At 37.3% G+C, this 26,257-nt stretch overlaps 2 protein-coding genes across 5 annotated transcripts in view; one reads left to right on the forward strand and one right to left on the reverse strand.

The window, feature by feature from the left end:
- Positions 1-21: 21 nt before the first annotated feature.
- Positions 22-22,979, forward strand: LOC307195109 (unconventional myosin-VI-like). Of its 3 annotated transcripts, XM_079938866.1 has the most exons (8): positions 22-288; positions 1,128-1,288; positions 6,572-6,610; positions 10,328-10,431; positions 11,889-12,020; positions 15,468-15,494; positions 17,960-18,178; positions 18,708-22,979. In XM_079938866.1, exons 1-8 carry the CDS (start codon positions 220-222, stop codon positions 18,905-18,907), a joined length of 951 nt encoding a protein of 316 aa, XP_079794992.1. In that variant the 5' UTR covers positions 22-219; the 3' UTR covers positions 18,908-22,979. The 3 variants fall into 3 exon arrangements, with proteins under 3 accessions (XP_079794992.1, XP_079794993.1, XP_079794994.1); XM_079938867.1 differs by lacking the exon at positions 15,468-15,494; XM_079938868.1 differs by lacking the exon at positions 6,572-6,610.
- A 1,939-nt stretch (positions 22,980-24,918) lies between these two features.
- The window catches only part of IMPG1 (interphotoreceptor matrix proteoglycan 1), a gene marked incomplete at its 5' end in the record, with an annotated part of 90,596 nt that continues 89,257 nt past the window's right edge, over positions 24,919-26,257 (reverse strand). For both annotated transcript variants that reach the window (XM_079939203.1, XM_079939202.1), the window contains one exon: positions 24,919-25,025. In XM_079939203.1, the coding sequence (XP_079795329.1) occupies positions 24,948-25,025 (78 nt within the window). In that variant the 3' untranslated portion in view covers positions 24,919-24,947. The remainder of the gene's footprint in view (positions 25,026-26,257) is intronic.

Genomic DNA, 26,257 nt, shown 5'->3' on the forward strand with positions numbered 1-26,257 from the left:
TATGGAATATAATTGTATTTGTTTTGTTTCTGAAGAACTGCTGTCAGTAGAGTTAGATTTTATTTTATTTTTCAAAATAAGTTGATAATGTATATAGCCAGGAGGTTATTTGACTTCCCATTTTGTAACCTTTATTAATAGTTAAATTTTCTTCTGAAGGATTTCTTGTTTTATATTAAATTTTTGAAGAGTATTCTGCTTTTTGGTAGGAAACTTGACATGGAAGCAAAGAGAAAGCAAGAAGAAGAAGAGAGAAAGAAAAGGGAAGATGATGAAAAACGTATTCAGGTCTGTACTCAGGAGGCAATCAGACTGAATTTCTAGCAAAATGAAATCTACAAAATTACAAAACAGAAGATCTTGATTTACTAGGTATAAATTGTCATTGTTTTATTCTAGAGACAGAAGGCAGTTTCTCAAGTGGTTATGGGACGGGACTTTGGAGCTAGGGAAGTGAGTTCAAATCCAGCCCCTCACTGACAGAAACTGTGACATTGCACAAGTCACGATGTGGGCCACAGTTTTCTCTCTCTGGAATGGAGATAAATAGTGATTGTGAGCATTAAATGAGTTAACACGTGTTAAGGCATTTAGAACAGTGCCTTGTTCAATAAGTAATAGGTTGTTATTATTCATAGGGGGAAAGTCAGATCAGTATTCAGTTACATTATATAATGTTTTAAAAATGTTATTTTATAACTTTGTAGATACTGATATTAATAGGTTAGGATTAAGATAGTCTCCCTACCCCCATCTTGTAAAAAGTCCATGTCTGAGAATAATTGATTCCCTATTTGAGTGTCTGTCTGTCTCAGCTTTCTGATTCATCCTGAGCACAACCAACACTTTAAATTCCTGACCTCTGCTGTGTAGGTGTTGGTGTTAAGGTGACACCTAGGATACGATATTTGGGAGACTCATACTCTAGTGATAGAATGGTGCACTCTTGGTTTGGGGAACGAGGTAGCATTAATCATAATACAGAAGAGACTTCTGGTTAAACAGTAGGTATTTCTTAGTAAGTAAAAAAAAAAAAAAAAAGTCTATGGAACGATTTTACGTGGGGAGGGGAATGATCAGGTAAACAAGTGGGGAGGCCCGGGCGCCATGGCCTTCTGTGCTGGCAGGCGGAGGTGGAGGAGCAGCTGGCCCGGCAGCGAGAGGAGGAGTCCCAGCAGCAGGCGGTCCTGGAGCAGGAGCGCCGAGACCGGGAGCTGGCGCTGCGGATCGCGCAGAGCGAGGCGGAGCTCATCAGCGACGAGGCGCAGGTGGACCCGGCGCTGCGCAGGTACCGCGTGCACGGGGCGAGGCGGGGGCGGAGGGGGTGGGGCTCTCCGCGGTGGAGGGGGCGGGGCTTTGCCGCTTGACCTCCCTGCCTGCCTCTTTGCAGCGTTAGGGTAGGCGAGAGTCATCATATTCCTTAGGCCCTGGTATATTTGCCATTTAAAAATGATTTGTATTCAGTTTTACACCACCCAAGTGAATGAAGCTATTGATTTCATCAAACTGTTAAACTATTGAAAGTTAAAGCTGATATTTCAGTTCTTGAGTAGTTTAAGAAAATATCTTAAGTTTTACTCTGAAATTATCAAAGAGTATTGTATAAAGGGTAGACAAGTAATTTCTAAGTATCTGCTGTTCAACACTGGCATAAAAATCAGTGAATATGTTATAATCCAGTTTAATATTTTTGAGGTTGGAATTCATTACTTTCCTAATGCAAATTTTAAAAATATGTCACATACCCTAACACTTTAGAAATTTTACGCGTACACACACGCTCCTCCAGCTTCCCCGTGATTTAGAATAAACAGATTTCCCTTTCCAAGAAGGAAGCTTAATCACATTGAAATATTTTGACTCTTCACGTTTCTGAATTATCTCTAAATAGTATGGAGTGTGGAGGAACACGGAAGTTCTTATTAAAAGTTGCAGGAAGGTTGTACTATAACAGATGCATTCTCTAAAAATACAGAATGTAGAAACAGTAGTTACTATTATTATTTATTTGTAAAAACAAAGCAAACTAGTTTGTAGGGTTCCTTTATGTTTAGGTATATTGTGTATATATTGAGAGGCACATAGATGGGTGTAACCATGCTTTTCAGAATGTCAGAGCACTGTTTATGACAAAATAATTAAAATACTAGATGTTGCTATTTCCTTGTGAAAGAAAAAAAAAAAACTTGGTCCACCACATTGCAAGGTGGTGATTAGGTTTTATTTAGCTGAAAACAAAGATAGGGAAGGGAAAGAGTACGTTAAGTTGCCTTCACACTTTTTCTAGTAAATGATTGTATTGGGGAGCTCTGGAGTCTGAATTGCATGTGAAAGTTATATTTAAATAAACTGAATATGCCTATGTGTTACAATAATTGTTAAGCTCTTTGGTTTGGGTTCTTTATTAACATTTCACTATAATTAAGATATTTTTGCTCGTCTGTGGCTTTTGTAACTGCAGACTTCGTTCAGCTGCTGTTCGGTTCCTTCCACCTGTGTTTGGGTGGCTTGGCGGAGCCTTTGTGGATAACTGACTAGTGGCCTAGGCCAGGCTCCTAATGCACCGAGCAGTGGCCCTGATGTGTGTGAGGAAGTCCTGCACTTGACCGAGCTGACTTGATTATGGTTGAAGCTTGTTAGGGAGAGACTTATTAATGGAGTCATTCTTGGTGTTTATGGCTTAACTCTGTGTTTAAGCATTTGAAATATTTAGCTCTATCCAGTGTCATTCCAGGTAATATGAGTAAGATATTGGCTCATATGTGGTCTCCTTCTCATCCTCAGAAAGATGCACTTCTTCCAATGTGAGTGGTCTCAGAGAAAGAGTGGACCATTTAGGCCCTTTAACTTAAGGGAGGAGTTACCTATGATTTAAGTTAAACAGAATTAACTAGGTAATGGGACCACTCCCAAATAATTAGGAGATACTCAAGCAGTTACGACTTGAACCGCAGAAGAGTTAGTTTAGTTCTCCTGTGGGACAGCCTTAGGAATGGTGTCCCTCCCTGGACTGTCCCTTCAGGTCCTGTCTGCCAGCTGTCTTCCAGGAAGAGAGCTGACCCTCAGGTCCCCATGAACTCCTTCCCTTCTGAACTGCCAGGTTATTTTTTTTATACACTGTACTAAAAGCATTAGCACTTCATTGTGGATATGATGTTCTCTATAGATTTTCCGTGTTTGATAATTTTATCTTACTCCATGGGCTACATCTAAATGTTTTTGAATGTTTATGTTACCTTTGTTAGCACTGAATTCTTTCTAACACATTTATGAGTAAGAACCTCTCTAAGTAACTCTGTTCTTAATATATGGCATGAAAATGTTCTTGGGTTCTGTGATACATTACAAAACAATTTCAAGTTACTTTTCCAGCTTGGATTCCCATCCGGTAACTTCTAAGTAAGAATTGTTTCCTGCATACATAATATATTTTAAAATATCTCAATCAATTACACATATGATCCTGATGCACAGTAATGATTTCACACTACCTTAAATTATAAAGTAATATCTAGATTCTATTAAAAACAAACACACAAACCTCACATGAATAGTTTTTTAATCTAGATGTAATATATTCACTCTTTAATTTTCACAGAATGCCTTTATTTTTTTCTAATCATTTGTAATGAAGATTTAAAAACATTAAAATTCTGAGTGTTCTCATACATAGATTAAATAGAGATAATGGAGTTTTTAAAATCAATTTGCAAAGTCACTGAAATACAAATTTGGCACAATCCGGATTTTCACAGTTCAGAATTGGTTATGGTATTGACTAAAATATACGTATTCTTTTCACAGGATTAATGGAGCAGGACCCAGAATGACACCGTATGTCATTTCCCTTTTAAAACTGATTTAATCATATGACCTTTTTTTTTCTTCTTCTTTATTAGGTTGTGTATACTTTTTAGGAGGAACATTTTCCTCATTGAAGTAAATTTTACATGATTATCATCATCCTCATTATTATTTTGCCCAGGAAAAATGTTTACTGCTCCTAGGAGTTCGGTGCTCAATCACAGTAGTTTATGATTTGGTTTCTTTCTTTCTGTTTGCTCACTTTGTTTAAACTTTAATACCCATCTTGTTTTATGTGTTTTTAATTATCCCTTACTTATGTCGTTATAAAAGTAGATGTAGAGATATAAATAAGAATAAATAAAATATTTAAAGTATTTGAGTCATGGCAGATAGCTTAGTTTTCCGTATATATAATAGTTCATTCTGCTAATACCTAAAATAGTTCATAATCTAAAGTTATATACGTAATGCTAACATTGGTGCTCGTGTATCTTTTTGTTACGAAAATCTCCCCACAGAGAGAGAATCTAAGTAGCAATAGGGATATACATATAAATTATACTTTATATGCATAAATATATTTTTGCATATATTTTTACATATGTGCTATATGTATATAATTTTGAAATATATTTAAAATCTGAATTTTAATAGCTTTTAGGACTCCAACTGTACCCCTTATAGTGATGGTTCTTAACTCTGTCAGACCCCAGTACCAAATAATAAATGCTTTATGAATGATGCAACCTACATTAATAATTCTCTCTAAACAGTACATGTAAAAGAGAAATAAAAGGACAGTAATTTATAATTATTTATTTTATTATATTTACTTTAATATGAAAGTGCTTGCTCACAACTACAGGAAAACGTAGTCAGGTACTCAGATGTTTTCACATATACATAGAATCACCATGAGTGCAGCAGCTACAAATGCAAATTGATATAAGACAGTTGTATCAGTCAGTTAAATGCCACGAAATTGTGAACAGTCCTTTGTAAAGTTCTGAACAGAGTTAAACACAGTGTCCTCTCCATTATACAATAGTGGAGAAATTCCTAGAGAAATTCTGTGAATATTAAAACCATGCAAAAAAAAGGTTGTTTTACATGTAGAACTTACGTATAACTATGTGTATATAGTTTACATGTAACTATATGTATATGTGCGTTTCACCGCTATATGTCTGGTGGATATGTTAAAGTCATATGGGACGTGGGGCAGTTCTTCTTGTGCAGGACATTTGGCATCCCTGACTCCTCACCTCACCCGATGCCAGCAGTGGACTCTCATAGCATCATTGCTCCCACAATGCACCACAAATTTTGAAACCTATCTCTGAGTGGGTGCCGTTGCATCCACTGCTTCATAGTTAACCATTTGAGCTCGAATTAAATAAGCCTAGCAACCAACTTACGTCTGAGGTGAAACTGTGAGCATTTGCATATAGGTTGGAAAAATCAGAAGGAAAAAAAACACCTGGATGCAGGAGCCTTTTCTATCCAGTATATATGGTGCAGCTCCTAGAGCAGTGACATGCTCAGGTGGGATGTTGAATCAGTAGAGATTGCCCGTCCAGCGTGGGTGGTGTGAGGGCATCTGCGTATGAAATCTCCATATGATGAGCAGACTATGGAGTAAAGAGCTTTGCCAGGCTGTGCATTCCCTTGAAATCTGCTCTGGGAAAAGAAATGTGAAGTTAGAAAATTCTTATTCGTTTGATTTTATTTGATGATATTTGTGTTTTTTTACTTTGCGTTTGTTGCCCTTGATCATCAGTTTTGAAAGATTACTTTTTCTCTGACTGTGCTTGCTTGGCTAGACCTCTGTCAGCATTGAACCTTAGCCAGTGTTCCTCACAAGGACGGAGAGAATCCTTTGCTCCTTTATAATCAGGGTCGCAGCTCTTGGCCGGCATCCGGAAAACTGAGCCCTGAGGCAAACATAGCCATCTTCTTTTCTTCTGATTTTTGCTGACTTATAAGATTTTGAGGTTACCAGAGTCTGATGAATAGAATGAATGAGAATAGGATTAATTATGAAGGAAGAGCACAAAGGTCAGGAAAATAAAATACTAATGAAGTTGATGAACATGATGACATGAACATTCCACTTCACAGAATTAAGCAAATTTTAAGAAAAGTTAACACTCTTCTGGGTAATAAAAGAAAAGCAAGTTTTTGCCACTGGGAAATGTTTATCCTTGAAAGGTCAGAACACCTCAGATCTTTAACAAGTGTTTGAGGCATTTGAATTTTCTTAGGCATGCTTTGATTCAGAATTTTAGAGCTTTGAGTATATCAGACTCTTATTTAAACTCCGGCACTGTAAAGTAGACCCGTTTGGTTTACCACTATTACACCTTGTCTAATTAATGTTTACTAAGCAACCCCGGTGCAAAAATCCTTGCATAGAATCTGTATCCTGCCAAGTTACCTGTATGCATTTAGAACATGCTGATTATATTCTATCCATAAAAATATCACAGAAGCACGGCTCTCATGAGATTTTATCTAAAAGTTTCTACTGCAAAAATGAAGTGCAAGTAACTTTAACTGGGTTTAAACAAAAATTTTGCTCTGTTGTATGGCTATATATATTGAAAAGTATATTATCGACTTTTACGAAGTAAAATAATAGTGTATGGTTAACAAAGCAACAATCCTGTTGAAAATATAAATTTTAATTATACTTTTAGGTCTTTTAAGTAATTTGTATGTTTGTCTTTCATCTAATTATGTTGTATTATCATTTTTCTTATAGGGAACAAATGGCGAAAGAAATGTCAGAAATTTTGAGTAGGTTAGTGCAGTGTAATTTGGGGAAATGAGCGTCACCTCAAAATCATATGTTTTAAATTACTTTTCATTATTTGGACCAGAACCTGTTATATGAGTAGCCTGTCCTTTCCATGTAAATTTTTGGTACAAGAAATGTGACTCTGCCCTCAGGCCACACTAACATAGAAAAAGGTAAAAAAAAAAAAACCAGTGTTCCTCTAAATTGGCATTTTTCAGTGGGGATACCATTGGCATTTTGGTTGAGGCTATTCCTTGTTGGTAGTACTGTCGGGCTTACCATGAGCCCCTACCAGTTCAGTCTCAGTAGGGGAGCCCTTCCTGTCCTTGGGCCCACTGCACCTGGTTGCAGGGGACATGAGGAAGGGTGGGGCTCCAGGCAGCCCCTGTCCACCCCAGCACAGAGGCAGAACACCACCGGTGTAGAAGTCGAGCCACCAAGGAATGTATCTTCCCAGCAGGATCTGGTCCATTATCAAGTGGATATGAATCAATAACATTTTAACTTTCAACTCTGAAGTTGCAGAGTTAATTGAAAGTGTTAAAATTAATATATTTTAAAAAATCAAAAGTCAGTTTTGCTACTCTGTATTTCACATGATTGTCTTTATCACAAGTCTAAATAATCAGTAAATGAAGGTATACCTTCATTTTACTATTTTAATAACGCCAAAGATTGGTGGGGGGAGCATTTAAATGAATTGCATTTGTGTACTTCTTACGATGCTGAATATGCTTTTTTTAGCAGGTGTATTTTTGTTTGACGTAATATGAATGAAAAGTTAGTAATAGTAAAAACATATTTTAAGCAAAAATAGTTTGAATTCAGTGTGATTTTTAAAAGTATCAAAACACCTTATGTATATCAACATCTCGTATATATTCTGAGAGTCTATAAAACCATATTGTGTAGCTTCACTTTCTCTTTCAGGAGAAAAGAAAACAATAACAAAACCCCATACTTTCAGCTGCTCTTCTAGAAAAGACTGGTAGAAGAGCTAGGAAGAAAAAATAATTTTTTTGTTAGTTTACTGAATGGTGGTTTCAGGATGTAGGAAAAAAAGAATATTTGAATAATGTTAAAAGCATAACTTGTTGTTAAGGGTAATAGAGAAACCTTGCTGACACACAGCTGGCTCTTTCTGAGCAAAGCAATTAAGAAAAAGCTCCATGAGAATGGCCAGTCACACAGCTTATGAAAAGAAGAGGTTTTGCAGTAAACTTGAAACAGATTTTAACCATGAAAACGCAGGAAGGACTAAATGGGCACACATTATTCTTTAGCCAGGCTTGTAAGTGACTAAGAATCATCATGTCTAACAGTTTTTAAGGATGTAGGGTGAAGTATGCTATTTTTATTCTCTAAAAGGAAAGCATAAATAGGCCTTTTAAAGAGGCAAAAGTACCTTATTTGTTTCATTGTTAAGCGTAATGCTGAAGGAATAATTTTCCTTGTTTGAGGAGGGAGCGTACATATCTTCAAGCATCACTTTTAAATAACATCCGTCTCATCGAGTGTCTGTGTCTTGATTGTTTGCCAAGATCGCTGTTGTCTTTCAGAATGTAGAATGCTGAGAAGAATATGAGCTCATTTTCAGTATTAGACTATGATCATCCCTCTTTAAGAGGAAGGTTTTCCAGGTGGTAGATCCCAAAGGGGAAATGCTTTGTGTGGTACCCGAGAAGCAATATTTTAGTTCTTTAATAGTTAGTTCTTTTAATATTGTGCCGTCTTCTTTTCGTGGCTTGAAATATGATGTATTTAAATTCTTCCTTGGTTACACTGAGCTTACAAGTTCACTTGCAGCTTATTCTGAGTGTCTGCTATGTGGCAAGTGTGATCCTTTGCTGAAAAATAATGTTCATTTTTACAGAAAAGAAATTTTCCCTGTATTTTTAGAATAATTATTTCAAATTATGTGCATAGAAACAAATCTTAAGTGCTCAGTAGCACTGCTACGAAAAAGCTTATCCCATTTAACTTTTAAATTATTTATTTTATTTTTTATATTTTAAATATATGTATTTTATTTTTTATTCCTTTCCTCTTTTCCCACTCGGATGTTCCTCCTACAGGGGGCAAGATAAAGCACTTGTGCCCTTGGAAATCTCTGTTATCTGTCTCATGACCTGCAGCCTTTTCCTTTAATTTACTGGTTGTCATATTATTACTCACTAAACACGAAGGTGTGGTTTTTATCTGCTTACAGAACTTTTCTAAGTATTTTTTAACACAGAAGCTCAAAGGTCACGGGAGTTTCCAGGCTGCAGCAGCTCTTTTAGGATGTCTCTAAAGACTCGGGCAGAGGCTAGTAGTTTGGCTACTCCCCTGGGGACCTCTAAACATCCAGATGCCCAGGGAGAGCCTGAGCCATTATGAGTGGTGGGGCTTGGCCATCTGCAGGTTCCGGTAGTCTGCAGGTGATTGGCTCATAAACAAACCCTTCATGTGCCTCTAATGATCTTAAAGTATGTTGAGGAGTTCTCTTTTGATTTAAAAAAAAATTTCAATTGAAGTATAGTTGATTTACAATAGCATGTAAGTTTCAGGTGTACAGCACAGCGATTCAGTTATATATACACACACGTACACACACACACACACACACACACACACACATACATACACACGCACATACTTTTTCTCATTCTTTTCCCTTATTACATAATATTGAGTTTAGTTCCTGTGCTCCATAGTAGGTCATTGTGGGTTATCTAGTCTATACATAGTACTGTGTGTATGTTAATTCCACCCTCCCAATTTATCCCTCCCCACCCCCCTTCCCCTTTGGTAACCATAAATTTGTTTTCTGTGTCTGTGATCTCTTTCTGTTTTGGAAATAAGTTCATTTGTGTCTTTTTATTTCTTTTAGTTTCCACATATAAGCAATATCGTATGATATTTGTCTTTCTCTGTCTGACTTACTTCACTTACTATGATAATCTCTAGGTCCATCCATGTTGCTGCGAATGACATGATTTCCTTCTTTTTTATGGCTGAGTAATATTCCATTGTATATATGGACCACATCTTCTTTATCCATTCATCTGTTGATGGACACTTAGGTTGCTTCCTTGTCTTGGCTATTGTAAATAGTGCTGCAATGAACATTGGGGTGCATGTATCTTTTCAAATTATGGTTTTCTCTGAATATATGCCCAGGGGTGGGATTGCAGGATCATATGGTAGCTCTATTTTTAGTTTTTTAAGGAACCTCCATACTGTTCTCCATAGTGGCCGCACCAATCTACATTCCCACCAACAGCGCAAGAGGGTTCCCTTTTCTCCACACCCTCTCCAGCATTTATTATTTGTAGACTTTTTGATGATGACCATTCTGACTTGCGTGAGGTGATACCTCATTGTAGTTTTGATTTTGAGAAATATGTGTAAATGTATTATCTTGATGTTCATATATCCGTGAGTTAGAAGATTTAAACTGAAGCCTGGGGGAAGTCCATGGCACTAGAATATTGGAATCAGAATTTCTGATTGAAAATCTAATGTGGCTGTTGAATGATGCACTGGAAAATTCTAATTCACCTGGGCATCCTGTAGTACACCATTCTTAATCTCGTCTGTCAAAGATACAAAAATTATTATATGTTTTTCCAGTAATTATTTCCAGTTCTCAAGCTTATGTTCACTTTCTTGCCTGTTTAGTCAACATTTCATTCGTGTTTCTAAGTTTAAATATGCAAAAATGTGTAATAATTACAGAGGCCCTGCTGTACAGGCCACCAAGGCGGCTGCTGGTACCAAGAAACATGATCTTAGTAAATGGAAGTACGCAGAACTACGTGATACCATCAATACTTCTTGCGGTAAGTGTATGGGGAGGATGAAAAGTGGGAAGACTCTGTCGCTGTCAGGTAATATAAAGTAAATACCTAGATTGGGATGGGAATTTTTTTCATATAAATTAGTTTAAGTCATTCTCTTTGTTACTCTCACCTTGAAATGAAGACCTAGTTTGTTCACAAAGCTAAAAGAAAGACATACTTATTAAGTTAAATTCATTTTGCCCGTCTCTTGCATAGACCAGAGAGGAAAAGCATAGAGGAATTATGGTTTGGGCTATATTTATGACTGACCCTCTTAACGTTATTCGTAATAGTTAAATACCTATATATCAGACTATTTTGGTCTATGAATGCAAAGTAAAAAATGGCAATGGAGTCCGTCCCTTTTAAAGCAATTTTTCTTCCAACAGAACAGAGTAAAAGGCTGTATCCAGAGAATCCCACACAGTTGTGTTCACGTATAAATCATAGTGTTTGAATTCAGGACACTGTAACTGGGACTTCAAGTGTCATAATCGTACAGGACGCCTCACTATGTTCTTTCCCTCTTCACTGAGTTTATCTGCATAAGTACAAATGTAAAAAATGTGGTACATGTAAATCTAGCTTGTGTTTGAACACAGTGACTTCTTATTCTATTGTCGTGGTCTGTGACCTTGGACAAGTGACTTAACCTTCCTTTTTCAAGTTCTTCATCTATAAAAGACCTATTTAGTCCAGGATTCTTGCGTGGAGGAAAGATATAACGTAGTAATAATGTTTAAGAAAATGCTCTGTAAGTGTGAAAGATAGTATTACAATGAAGTGCTCATCTTTATCAATAATGTTTACTTTTGATTTTGTACTGTTAATTTAAAAATGAAATCTTCATTTAAAAATATATATGTTAAAAAGAAACGGAATTGAGTTATTTGTAGTGAGGTGGATGGACGTAGAGTCTGTCATACAGAGTGAAGTAAGTCAGAAAGAGAAAAACAAATACCGTATGCTAACACATATATATGGAACCTAAAAAAAAAAAAAAAAGGTTCTGACGAACCTAGGGGCAGGACAAGAATAAAGACGCAGACGTAGAGAATGGACTTGAGGACACGGGGAGGGGGAAGGGTAAGCTGGGACGAAGTGTGAGAGTAACATGGACATATATACACTACCAAACGTAAAATAGATAGCTAGTGGGAAGCAGCCACATAGCACAGGGAGATCAGCTCGGTGCTTTGTGACCACTAGAGGGGTGGGATAGGGAGGGTGGGAGGGAGGGAGATGCAAGAGGGAAGAGATATGGGGATGTATGTATATGTACAGCTGATTCACTTTGTTATACAGCAGAAAGTAACACAACATTGTAAAGCAGTTATACTCCAATAAAGATGTTAAAAAAATATATATTTATGCCACAGGATAATTATGCTAGACAACTAAATTACGATGTTAATTGCTGTTTTTTTTTTTTTTAACTCTCTCTGTGTAATTGATAGATATTGAGCTCCTGGCAGCTTGCAGAGAAGAATTTCATAGGAGACTAAAAGTGTATCATGCTTGGAAATCCAAGAACAAGAAGAGAAATACTGAAACAGAGCAACGTGCTCCAAAGTCTGTTACTGATTATGGTAAAAACAAATCTGTACTTTTGAATGTTCCAAAGTATATGTATATAAAAAGTATATGTATGTAATTACATGTAACTATACATAAGGCATTTGAGTAAAATTTATACATAAGGCATTTGAGTAAAATTGTCCAATATAAATTTTCTCTTACTTTAGAACTATGGGTCCACTGAATCTAACACAACCGTGATGGCTTATCTTTCAAAGTATTATTTCTGTTAGATACATCTTTAAAGTCATATTTGTTTAAAAGTATTGAATTTACTTGTTAAGATAAATTCTGGAGGTAAGAATAATCTTGTCCATATTGAGGAAGTTGTATGATAATGCTGTAAATATGTATTCTTTCCACATACACATATATACACATATGTGAAGATTATGTGTGTAAATGTAAAGATTACTATGAAAAAAAGAATGTTTACTGCAAATATTATAAAACTGTGAAAATATGAGTGAGAAATAATACCTTGGTTCAGACCAGAGTTTTACCTAGACCAGAATTTGCTTTTTTGACTGAGATCCTAAAAATGAATTTTGTTACTTTGTTATGCAAAAGACAAAGCTGTATACCTGAAATTGGAAAATAGAGCAGAAAGGACATAACCTAGTAAAAGCAAGCACTAGCTTTAACATTAATTAAGAATACCTGTGATATGAGTTGTAATTTCAGTCTTAAAAGCAATAATTGGAATTTCATTTATTCAACTTGCTACTGGCACAATTTGGTAGGTTAATTCTGGCTAATGTCAAGGTGACAGCATATTTAATATCTTTTTTTAGAACGAGGTATATTCCCGACACTTGGTGGTATAGCTTAGCCATGTGTGACCCCAGCTGACTTAGAAAAGGAGCTCACAGTTATATTTTGCCTCCCTTACCGCCTTCCTAGCAAATAAAGCAGTGTTTGATGAAAGTCAATTAAATGGTGAAATTTTAGTGTTTCGAAGATGTTGCAAAGATTAGATTGAGGAAGGGAAGTATTATTAGTAGTACGAGAGATGTGAGTGCTAATGACTGCTCACCTGTGTCCTCACTCAGAATATAACTCTTGCAAGAGCAGTGAGCTTGCCTGCAGCTAAGAAATGGCAGGAGGAAGGCCCTCTCAACACTGATCTTCTGTGACCACCACTCTCTTCTCCAGTTTAAAAATTTGTCTCTGGGAAATGAAGATGACAGGATGATTCCATTATCTGTTCACTGTCTGTACCAAGTTTCTACCCCAGTTGCTTTGTTTTGTAAAAATGGCAAAGGGCTATTCTCACTGTTGCGGCCCCTCCCACTGCGGAGCACAGGCTCCGGACGCGCAGGCTCAGCAGCCGTGGCTCACGGGCCCAGCCTCTCCGCGGCATGTGGGATCTTCCCGGACCGGGGCACGAACCCGTGTCCCCTGCATCGGCAGGCGGAATCTCAACCACTGCGCCACCAGGGAAGCCCAGGGCTATTCTTTTTAGCTATGATCTTTAGCTGTAATGTTCTAATCATGACCTTGAACTGATTGGGTTTCATTATGTTCTATTTCAGAATTTATATATCTGCATGATTGCACTTCTTAAAACAAAAAGAGGACTTCCCTGGTGGTGCGGTGGTTGAGAATCCATCTGCCAATGCAGGGGACACGGGTTTGATCCCTGGTCCGGGAAGTTCCCACATGCCGCGGAGCAACTAAGCCCATGCGCCACAACTACTGAGCCTGCACTCTAGAGCCTGGGAGCCACAACTCCTGAAGCGTGCATGCCTAGAGCCTGTGCTCCACAGAGAAGCTACCGCAATGAGAAGCCCGCACGCTGCTACTAGGGAAAGCCCGCACACAGCGACGAAGTCAAAAATAAATTAATTAATTTTAAAAAATGTTGTAATATTTGGCACACACATTTTTTTTAAATTAATTAATTTGTTTATTTTTGGCTGTGTCAGGTCTTAGTTGCGACATGTGGGATCTTTCGTTGCAGTGCGTGGGCTTCTCTCTAGTTATGGTGTGCAGGCTCCAGAGCACGTGGGCTCTGTAGTTGCAGCACGCAGGTTTGGGCTTAGTTGCCCTGTGGCATGTAGGATCTTAGTTCCTTCACCAGGGATTGAACCCATGTCCCCTGCATTGGAAGGTGGATTCTTAACCACTGGACCACCAGGGAAGTCCCCGGTACACACATTTTTAATGAATATATAAATATTTCATGTATTATTGTAGCAAACCAAACTTTGGTACCTTACTCATCCAACTTTGCCCCAAAAGGAGCAAATAACATGCGGCTTACCTTACTGGTTCCTATACTGTTTCCATTCATAAAGTACTTTTTGGAAGAACAACAGAGTAGATTAAGAAAATTTCTCAAGGGTCCCATCCAGGTAGATGAACAAAATTAGGAATTGTGTAGGAACACACTCCCGCATGTATGTAGCCTTCAGAGAATTTGAATGTAGGTCATTTTCAGCATAAAATGTAACTTCTGCCCTGAAGAGTACTTTTTTTTCTCTTTATTTTTCTGTCATGTAAAAGTCACTCTGACACAGGAGTACAGTTAACAGGAAAGGTGAAGGGCACCAAGATGCTTAACAGCTCACCTGAGAAAATTCTGTACTTTAGGTGGTTTCCTCCCAATGGTGCAGCTGCTTGACCTTTAAAAGGAGCTGCTCTGTAGTTTAAAATTTAGAAGGATTAGAATTCATTAATTTGAGAAAATAAAATGATGACAGCTTATGATTAACAAAAATATAACTTGGTATTATTGCCTTTAAGAGTAAGACCTTGACAAATTATGGTAAATTCTTAAGAGTTAGGAGTTGGGAGGCTCAGATCCCTCTCCTGTGTGCTATACCGGGTGAGCACACTCTCGTCACATTTACCCCGGAAAGAGGCTTTCAGAAATAATTTTTGGGGGCAGTGGCAAATTACCCAGTAAAAGATTTACATTTACTTGCTTAAAACAGTGACTTTGGAGAGTAGTTTTATTTCATAGCTCCTAAATAAAAATGTTGTGAGTTGAAGATTTAAGACAATGTGAAGAAATTAAAACATGCTGAGTGTATGTAAGTGTGGCAATGCTTCTTCTCTATATAAAAAGTATTTTTTAAATGAATTTATGAGTTATACTCTTTTTTTTTCCCCTACAAAAATTCTAGTAGTGCTTTAAAGGTACTTTCATCTTGATTATTAAGTCACTGTTGTGGATTTTTGTTTGGATATTAACTGTGTTCGAAAATTAAAATTTTGGTCCCCTTTGTATGTCCATCAAGCAGGATGTCCTAAAAACACAATCAAAATAGCTTAAAAAAAATTGGAAAGCAGCATCTACTTGTAGGTAGTTCTGGGAGTATTTGGCTATGGGTAGGGTATTTATTTGTTAGTCACCACCTCCATTGATGGGAAGGCATTATAAATTAGAAGAATGCTCATTTAACAGTTTTGGCATTTTTATCTTTTCTTCAATATAAAATATTTGTTCACAGATTTTGCACCATTTTTGAACAATTCACGTAAGTCAATGGGTGGTAACTCATGAGCTAACTGGAAGATGGGTTAAAAATACTTTATAAAGTACTAACTTCTTCTAAACATTGTTTTGCTACAATTTTAAGGTGAATTGTAGTACATTAATGTTGGTTTATCTGGACTGAGATACCTCATTTGAGATGGTACTTTCATTTGGATCACTCCAAAATATACATGCAGAAAAAAATTTTAATCAATCTGTTATTTCATCAAATTACTTCCTTTTCAAAAAAACTAGCATTTTAAACTGAGTGTACCCAGTTCTTATTGTAGCAAAACTCTATCTTAATAAGCAGCTGATCTTTTAGAGTAAAGACTAACTTTAGGTGCTGGTTTCAAATACTGTGATGGTGTAAGCATTTCTGTCCGAAGAGATTTGGGTTTCGTATGATAATGTACACAAGCTTAATAGAATGAATACCTCTTAATAGGAAGAGGAGGTCATTCTGTTACTTTTACAGCTTCTTATGATGCACATTTTTTGATCATCTAAAAGCTCTGAGTCATCTTAGTGTACAGTAAATTTCTTCTAGAATCAGTTCAGCAGTAATGATTTGAATATAATGCCATGTTTATTTGCCAGCTGGTTGGACATGATTTTTCTTAGTGCTTCCAGTAATTTACAGACTTACAAATTTGAAACTTATTCACACTTTTGAAGATAACAATTGGATGTGAAGGAAATAGTTGTTTAGAAGATTAGTTTCAAGCTTTTAACGTCTGTATCTTTGTACTTTTCCAGATGAATATTCATTTCCAGGCTTCCCAAATACAATTTCATTTCTCACATTAGTAGAAAAAGCCATCCAAGACTTTCCATTGGGTTTCTGAATTTTACCCAATATATTAAGTTACAGGGGATTGTTATTTTGAAAGAAAAATGTAGGTTATACTAATGGGTGGCCATCAGTATCATAGTAAGTTTCTGTCAGCAGGACACTGAGTTCTAATTCACTGCTGAAGATGGAGGGAAGGGTTTCTTTTTTTTTTTTTAATCCTTGTACAAAATGTCTTAGTTTTGAGTTAGTGTATTTTCTGCAGAGTAGGTAGTTTTTAAAACTCGAAATGGAAACACTGAACTGTAAGTTGTTTTGAGGGAACAGGAACGAGAGAATAAATAAGCTCATCTCTGGTAACGTGCTAAAGGTGATACGGCTTTTTAAAGTCACTAACAAAACTGGGTCTCTTTCTTTCATAGGCATATACAGCTTTGCTAACTGCTTTTTGCTTTCTGTTGTTTGCACGAAAATAAATTGAGCTGCTATAAAGCTTTTTGCTATTGGTGCAAAAAGTAGAATAAGAGTAATTTCATCCTTTCAGTACTTAGAAAGTCTCACAAAAGCCATGTGACTGTCCTTGACTTGTACATATTATATAATTTTTCATTGACATACTTAGCTTTTCAGTGAGATTCTTAATTGAGCTGCAGTAAATGATTGGTCTGCTTTTAAAGTTGTGAGTATAGAGCATATTAAACAGATTTACCAGAATTATGCTCCTGAAGATGTAAAGTCATTGCCTCAGAGAACTGAATATTTTCAGGAAAAAAAACCAAAACTCAACCGTTTAGTAATGGAAATTGAGCGAGGGAAAAGAGATGATAATGAGCTCAATGCCCAGTGTTAGCAGAAAAGCAAGGATTTCTCTTTTCTATTGGCAAAGGAAACCAAATATTATACACGTTCCACTTATTGCAGTGGATTTTATTCCAAGAGAAGTCTGGTTTCAGAGTAAGTAAATCTCTCTGAGTGAAAGTTCATGCTGACTGTTACAGTTTTGTTGTTGCTGTCACAAAGTTGTCTAAATCTTGTTAGTAAAACATCTGTGTTATCTTGGCCATTTTAAATCCCAGGATCAGTTGGCAGAGGAGAAAACTCGTATGTCTTTCACTCTTTTGAGAATCTGTGATTAAATCGACAAATATCTGGAATCTTTCAGATTTGTGAAATTACTTTTTATTGGTTTCATCATAAATAGTCCTGCAAAAGTTGTCCTGCAGCCTTCATTTGAACTCTTTGGAGGAAAAAATACAAATCTAGGAAATGCTACTAGTTTGCTTTCTCGCTGAGTGAGTTTTATGTGCAGACGCAGTCGTTTGTGGGAATCTGCTAGGGGCTGGTGGTTGTTATTGCTGCTGCAGCTGATGGGGTGTGTGTGTGTGTGTGTGTGTGTGTGTGTGCACGCGCCTGTGTGTGTGTGCCTGTGTGTGTGTGTGTGTGTGTGTGTTTACAATGCCCAGGAACATCTTCGGGGGAAGAAACTTCTAAGAAATCACCCTTTGAATTGCATTCATCTGTAGGCAGTTCCAATTTACATTTTGTTTTAAATTCACTGTTAGGAGGAATCCCTCTTTTTGCTTTTGTAAACATTCGTGGTGCATTTTAGGATTAAACGCTGCTCTCCTTATCCCTCGGGCTGCTGGCGTGACTCTGCTTGTTCTCTGTGACAGCTCAGCAGAACCCGGCAGCTCAGCTCCCTGCCAGGCAGCAGGGGATCGAGATGAACCGACAACAGCGCTTCTTCCGCATCCCGTTCATCCGCCCCGCGGACCAGTACAAAGACCCGCAGAATAAGAAGAAAGGCTGGTGGTACGCGCACTTTGATGGACCGTGGATTGCCCGGCAGATGGAGCTTCATCCTGACAAGCCACCCATCCTCCTGGTGGCTGGTGTGTACGATTCACATGAAAAAAACTTTATAAAGCAGAAAAGGATTGAGTACCCTCTGAATGCAATGGTGGGATGTACAGTGTAATAATTCATTACATTTCAGGGTGGAGGCGTGGAGCTTTGCAGTTAAGTCACATCAGTTGAGGATAACTTCTTTACAATATGGAATTGCTTGGATTAATTATGTCCTTGCAGAGCACATAGAAACTTGTCTGTGTCCTAGGAACCTTTTCATTGGTGTCTGATTATATCATTTGCTTTGTAATGGTTACTGAAGGAAATGTAGCATTTTTATTAACCCTGGTAACTTGTTTTTTCAACTGCATCCTTAGTACATGTTGAAATGGAACTTGGTGGAGGACACATTTGTGTCTGGTGAATTTATGAAGCAGATTTCAATCTTAGGGGAAGGAAATGGTTTTAAAAGTCCTCAAATCTATGAGAATTGGTAGACATTTCAGGAATAAAGTTTACAATAAATGGTTCTGAAAGGAGGTATAGTAATTCTCTGACGTCTCATCTGTGCAGGTAAGGATGACATGGAGATGTGTGAGCTGAATCTTGAAGAGACAGGCCTGACTCGAAAGCGTGGTGCTGAGATTTTGCCAAGACAGTTCGAAGAAATTTGGGAACGCTGTGGAGGCATCCAGTATCTTCAGAAAGCAATTGAGAGCAGACAGGCCAGGCCCACCTATGCCACGGCCATGCTGCAGAATCTGTTAAAGTAGAAATTGCACTAGCCTTGCAGCTGGGAGCCCTTGCCATGGCACTAGGTAGGGAGTGTGTCCCAGAGATTTAACCATTCCAAGATCAAGTTAGAATTACTTATACAAAGTGAACAGATTTTATTAATCATGGCTTTTTGTTAATTTAAGGTTAATTATGGTAGTGAATTTGGGACCTAAAATTTATTTTCCTGTATCCAGCTGTAACTGTTAGACCTCTCATTATTGTAATACTTGTTACACTTGGACAGACTCTGGACATTTCTCCTTCTTTGCCAACAGACTACCTTAAATCCATCTTAATTGTTCTTCAGGAAAAGTTTTTAAAAAATGCAGAATTCTTGCTTTTTAAGGATGGCACAGTACCATATAACTGGATTGAAGAAAACTTAGCTTCAATTTTCATACAAAAATTAAGGCACTTAAAATGATCAAGGCACTGATATTTTGATCTGAAAGCTGTGTACTTTCTATACTAACTTTTTCAGAAATTCATGGAAATTTCCGTCAAAGGTGGAAATTTTTATTTTTTCCCCCCTCTTTTGCAATGTCTTAGTTTGAGTAAAGCAATTTACCTGAAGTTCTAGAATTCTGGAGAGAGCCTCGATGTATTTGATGCAATCTGTGATAAAGAAGGTACATAGTGTCCTGCACAGATCAGTTTTGCTTTTCTATCACATTGTGTTGCTGTAAGAATATGTTCTTACATTCCATGGACAAATAAAGGAAATTCAGATCGTTTAAATGCTTGGAAGTTTTGAGATAACTTTGTTTCCTTTAGAAAAGGAAGTAGGTTTTAGGTGGCAGTTTGGCTTAACTGGACTGAATTCAAATATTCTTTCAGTTTCATCTCAGTTGTGATTTTGTGTCAGAATCTTGTCCAAGTTGTTTCATGTGATTTAAACTAGTGTTCTGCTTCAAAACACCTTTGTTTTTTTAAAAAAATTCCTATTGTCTTTTTTGGCCTTCGAGATTTTGGTAATTGTAGAGCTCTTTTATAAGCCTTGTAATGCAAAAACCCTGCACTGGGGAATTGCTTGTTTCATGTAACTGATAATTAAAAAAAAAGTTTTGTGTGCTGTTTAGTTTTGATCAAATGTCAGCAGTTTCAAGCCTAATATTTATGACTTTCATGTTAGGAATTTGGAAACAAACATACATCAAGGAGTTATGTTGACATAATCCTAAGGAGTCTTGTTTGTATTTTAGAATAAAATTAGAAAATAAAATTACTCTCTGTACTTTTTTTCCCTGGGTGTTTAAAGACCCTAACCTTTGAAATGAATTTCCAGTGATTTTTTTTTTTTTTTTTCCTAGAAAGAGTACCTCAGTTAGGAAAGTATTTCCCAGCTGATTGGATTAGTGCTTGTGAGCTGGACACTGTTTTCAGAATTGCTTCTCTCATTATATGTTTTAGTATAGAGATATTTATTTATTATGATACTGTGCAAACGATCGTCTTCTGTTAAGGAAAGTAAATGGTCCTGTCTTTACTGTTGAGAATGTGAATGTGATTATCTTTTTAAGGCTGTATTACTGCATAGACTCACCCACCCTTGGGTCATTTGGTCCCTGTGATTTGGTGACAGAAGGTCTGGTTACTGAAAATAAATGTCCTGTTCTCCCTCTTCTTATCACTCGCCTTTAACTGGTGTTTTTATTTGTACAGGATAGTGAATGATAAGCTTTTTTCTTAACTGGTAACAAGTAGAGTCCTGGAAGAAAATTTAGTAACCAAACAGATTTTTAATGACTTGTGCCCTTAGCGCTGTTTCCAGAAACAGTTTTACGTGTGTCCTAGATACATGCAGGTACTTGATGGAAAACTAATCACACAGGTTGAATTATCATAATGAGAGAACTTAAAGTTTTGAAGAATTTGTCAGAAATATATCACAGCAAGGCATTGTTACAGGTCTTTAATTTTTTACTTTAATAGCTGATAAAATTATAGTCATTCTTAAGCCATTTTGTTGCTAATTATGTCACACAGCTGTCCTAGAACATGTCCTAGAGCATATCTGTTTTAAGTAGTCTCCTGAGTTAATTGTGGCTCCAGGAGACTTGCCCTAATTCAGTTAGACTTACAGTCACCTACATACCACAGCTCTGCACACACGGAAGCCCCTTTGCTGGAGAAGCTTAGGACCTCCATCATCCTTTAAGGGAAACAGCAGAGAGAGTGTTGCGAAACATGTAGATGCCCCTTCTTTACAGTGTTCACAATCAAACCCAGAAACACTAGGTTGAAAACGGTGTGAATCAAACGTCCATTTATATTTTAACTGAGATGTAAAATTAGAAGTTAAAACGAGCACACTGTACATTAAGAACTAATTCTTCTCAATGCTTGTGTCACTCAATACCAGTTCCTCCCTTAGTGTATATGCTTTGCAAAGGTAGATGTACATAAAATATTAAAACTGCGAAAACAAAATGTGTTCACATTCAATGATGGTGTAATTCCTGATCTCATTAACACGCTTGAGGTACGTATTGTGAGCTACGGGTAGGCACTGAGAGAAAATTTCTCTAACACACACGTATGTTAAGAGAACAGTGGGTTTTCTTAGTTGTAAGGTTGAGTAGACGGCACCTTCTTAAAGGATTATGTGAGGAGGAAGTAAATAGTACACTTAGGAGCACAAGCCCACACAAAAGACATTCTACTGTAACTCACATTCTGCTTCCTATAGTGACTTTCTGTAGGTCATTCTTTCCAGTAACATGGTGAACCCTTTTGTTTTGCAAACAACAAAACGAAAGATCATATCAGATCGCAAAAGAAAAGATCATCTTAAGTGGAACACAGGTGGTATTTGTGGAAACTTAGAGAGTAGAAACTCACAGGCACAAGGAATAATGAGGATTTTGTAGTTTTATTAATTGGATTTTTAAAAAGATTATTTTCACTCACAGGTTATTACAGTGGTTCTCAGGGGATCCAAACAGGTAGATCTTTGGTTTCTTCACCTAAACTACCTTAAGAGTACCTGAATCAGTAGAATAAATATTGTTGAATGAATCAGTGAATTAACTACAGTGTTAGTGGTAGACCTAACTCCTTTTACAGAAGAGGTAAACAGAGATCCAGAGAGCTCAGGTAATGTAATTCTAGGCCATGAAAGAGATAGAAATGCCTTTGCTGCACTCATGCGCAGCACAAAGAATCAGAACACGCAGACTTCGTTGAGTAGCCCCTGGGGGTTTATGAAGGGTTGCTCTCCTGTCACTCTCCACCTTCAGATGTCATGGCCTTTGTCTGTTTAGCATTGCCAGCAGTAACAATTACGGAGCATTTTTATTTCTTCCAGAATATAAACTAATAAGGGAGGGGAGGACAGAGGATATCTAAAAATTAGAATAAGGACAGGTAAGGGGGAAGGTTGTAACAATAAGGAAAGAGAAGAGTGAATGGAAGAGAAAGAAAAGGGGTGCACCCCTGAAGACGCTACACCCCAGGCTGAAAACAGTGCAGCGTTTTAGGTGACCAAGCGCTCCTAGATCTTTGCTAAGTTGTAGAATGAATTGTATGTAACGTAAGAGCAAAACCCATGGACCTATTAAACTTGGACCAAGATAGGCCCGGTGTATCGATTCTTAGCATACAGAAATGACACTGCCACGCTGGAGAAGGCCAGTAGACATTCTGTGCGTAGGCCCTGTGGAGCGATGAAGTGGTGATACTTGATGAGGTCGAGCCTACCCGTGCCGGGACCAGATCTTTGAGTACAGTGAAGTTCAGGTCAAATCAATTTATTCTTCCTTCCCCACGACTAACCTAATATGTGAAGTAAGTTTGGTTGTCATATACTTTTCAAAAAGTTTTTCAAGAGATAATCAGGGAAAAATGCACACCGAAAAGAAAATCTTTAATCCTAATTTGTACCTGTGCAGACTCTTACCTTCAAACCCCAAATAGGTTTATGAGTTGGCCATTTTCTTTTCACTTTTGAAAATTCATCGAATTGCATCTGTTACTGAATTTTTCCTCATTCCCTAAAAATGTGTATCTGATACTTTCCTAAAATACTGATGTACTGGAAATACAAATAATAAATGCTTCTATGTAGAACTTGCTTCCTGTGCTTTTAATACAGTTACAGGGTGTTATAAACAAAAAAGTTGCAAATGTTACACTTGTTGTCTCCTGTTTCCAATGGAATAAATGGGAGACGCTGGAATCCTGAAGTTCGTCCAGTCACCAGACCTGGAAACCCTGTGCCTGGTGGCGGAGGAACAGGCAAGGAACCTGGGTGATTGAAGCATCCTTGAGCTTTGACCCCAAATTCCTACAGGTTTTCCAGGGAGAAAGCAGGAGCCGCTTTGCCTAGATGAGAGAAAATCCAAATCGTGGCTGCCTTTCCTCAGGCCCTTACCAGTTTGTTTGTGAGGTGACAAAGGATGTAAGAACTGGGGACCCAAAGAAGAGTCCTTGTACCTAGGACTTCAAACACCGCTGGTGTATACAGGCTACTTCGTGTGGAACCTACCCTGATCCAGATGGGTCTTCTGGGTGCGGGCAGATGGCGGGCCATCTTAACCTCAACAGCTCTTCTCTGGTTGGTTGGAAAAGACCAATCCAAAGAGTGGGTGATCCGAAGAGTGAGAGACACTGGCTTCCAAAGGGGACCTTCCCCACAGAAGATGAAGTGTTTGCCTCCTTCTCTTTCCTCCTCAAAAGCTACATTCTCTGCAGCAGTTAGAGCACAACTGAAATGTAGGTGACAGAGGGCACATTCTGGGGAGGTGATAGCATTAGATTTTCATTTTCTCTCCATGGAATTTTTCTCATATGCTACTGGCTGGCCTGTCATGCCCCTAACAAGAGTGTTTTCCTCTGGGGAGTCCCAAGGATACGGAAGTGAGCAGGTACACCTCTTGCCACCATTCTTGCTTTGTGGCACTTTATCACCATACACAAAGTCCTTATATCATAGCTCTTCACTCTGGGGACAGTTGGGCTGGGAATAGGGATGAAAGCTATGCATTTGGGAGGCCAACCTAAGTGATTTTTTCATTTAAAATCATCATAATTCTAGTAAACACACACATTACAAATCTATAGATACAGTGCTTATCATATTGAAATTAAGGTATATTTGATAGTCGAGCATTTGAAAGATATGGAGGAATTTGTTTTTCATTAAATAGCACATTAAAAACTGGATGAACTGGAATACCTTGACACCAGTCTGCCTATGTACACACCACAGTGAGTGTCAAGGAGTATTCAATGAAGCTATCACATTGGAAGAAGACATAGTTCATCCGTGGTGGGAAACGGGAATTGGTTATGTCACAAAGTACAACCTCACTTTTTTCCCCCCAATATAGTATCTTTCTTTAAAATAGCTTTATGCAGTAACAAGAAAAGTAAGATTTTCTATGGTATGTATATCCCAGTTCTTTTCTTTAAAGGAGCAACTTAGAAATTATTGGCAACAAAATTATCCACCATGTAAGCAGGAATTTTGTATAAAACTAGCGGGCCTAAGAACTGAAGGGGCATGTGAGTTACAGACACTGAAGTGTGGAGCGTCTATAAACTCACCACAATTTACATACTATATGCATTCATCCTGCACCTCCCTGCATACGTAATCATCTTTTATGTACATTCTAACATATGAAGAGCTTTATTTCCCAGTATATCCCACCCCCCTGCCCCCAAATAATAATTTGCACTTGTTGTAAATGACCTGTGAACAATATTTTAAGGGCAGCTGGACACAAAGCTCGTTTGCTATCACCTTGATTATCACTGAGGAATAACCAAACTACATTTTACTGGTGGTGGTTTTGATTTTGATAATAAGCTGCTTTTTTTCCAGAATTTATTGGTCTTCAAGTACATGACTCTTCTGTACTTGAAATGTGATGTGTCCTGGATCTCAGTGTTGACTATATGCCTGGATATCGATGACCAGTGGATATGCCTGCCTATGTTTTCAGAATTTTGACAGAGTGGATATAATTTTCCTTGAGAAACAAGCCATCTCTCTTGCGATAGATTAAATGATAATTTGTACATTTTCAGTTTTTAATTTCCTTCCCAATCTTGATGGTTAAATTCTTCATATCCTACGGTCAGTAATTCAGAATTTCTTTTCCTGGTTACCTGGAAGAGAAATAGTTTTAAGAGATTAAAGAATGTCACCCAAGGTCAAACCAATGGTTCATTCCAATATTACCTCTGCTGGTAGATGAGATAATATGCTTGCCATTTAGGATACATTCTTTGAAAGGTGGGAAAGATTCCTAACTTTACAACCTACTAAGAATTCTTAAACCTACTATTCTTCTTAAATCTTCTCAGACTGAATCAATCTCTTGAAGCAGGGATGGCAAATAATTTGTGAATCAAAGTCAACATGTTCCCTTCCAACCATAGCAGACATCATTACTCTAAGCTGCTTCCTCATTTGAAATGTGGTTCCTAATTCTACCTGGTACTTCCAGATTCAGTTGGTGTATACTTCATCCTGGGCATTTTATTAATATCAGATCCTGTGTCCTATTGTCATTTTATGGCCCAAGTCTGAACCTTTTCTGTCTTCTCAATTTTCTTTGTATCAGGAAGTCAAAATGGCACACATTATTCCTTGTGTGCACTTGGACACATGAACTTATGATTAGCGTTTGGTGTAATGGCCTCAGTATCCTTCTGGAGTGTATATTGACCGTAATGACTAGTTTCAACTGCAAACTTTGCCATGATTGTTTCCATCTAGCACTACAGAGAGAGAGAGACCTCAGGTAGAGTGGACACTGGCTGATTACCACCCAATTTTACCATCCAAGACTAGTTATAATTTTTGAAACTAGGTAATTTTAGGCTAAAAGTTATCGAAGGTATTTTTCCAAAAGTTATTTTAAAAGCTCTATGTAGGCTATATTTAACCTGCTTATTGGATAAGTTATTTCCCTTTGTAAAATAAAATTTAGTCAAAAAAGTTGATTGAATGGACGAATATTTTGAAAGAGACATCTAGGACACTGGAAGGAACACTTATCTGAGGATGAACTTTCAGGAATTTTTGAGGTTACTCATTGTTCACAAATCATGTTTCTTCATATTTTTCCTTTAGCTGATTATTTGAAATAAAAACACTTTATAAGAATATATACATATATACATACATAATATACATATACATGTATATATATAATATATATATACATGTATATAGATAATTACATATACGTATATATTATATATATATGTCTATATATATAATTACTCAGTTCCAGGAATATAAATCATTATGAGAAATTCAGTGTTGTTGAAATGCATTTGATAAATTGCATGTATATTTTAAAAGAAAAGGTTAGGAATATTATAAAATACTT

The sequence above is a fragment of the Stenella coeruleoalba genome, assembly GCF_951394435.1.
Source record: "Stenella coeruleoalba genome assembly, chromosome: 12".
Lineage (NCBI taxonomy): Eukaryota > Metazoa > Chordata > Mammalia > Artiodactyla > Delphinidae > Stenella > Stenella coeruleoalba.

What these genes read in the sequence shown, in the direction of transcription:
- LOC307195109 (XM_079938866.1), top strand. Translation starts at nt 220, where the DNA reads ATGGAAGCAAAGAGAAAGCAAGAAGAAGAAGAGAGAAAGAAAAGGGAA. An exon ending in ATGTCAGAAATTTTGAGTAG is followed by an intron (nt 6,611 to 10,327) that starts GTTAGTGCAGTG and finishes TAATAATTACAG; the next exon opens with AGGCCCTGCTGTACAGGCCA. An exon ending in TACCATCAATACTTCTTGCG is followed by an intron (nt 10,432 to 11,888) that starts GTAAGTGTATGG and finishes TGTAATTGATAG; the next exon opens with ATATTGAGCTCCTGGCAGCT.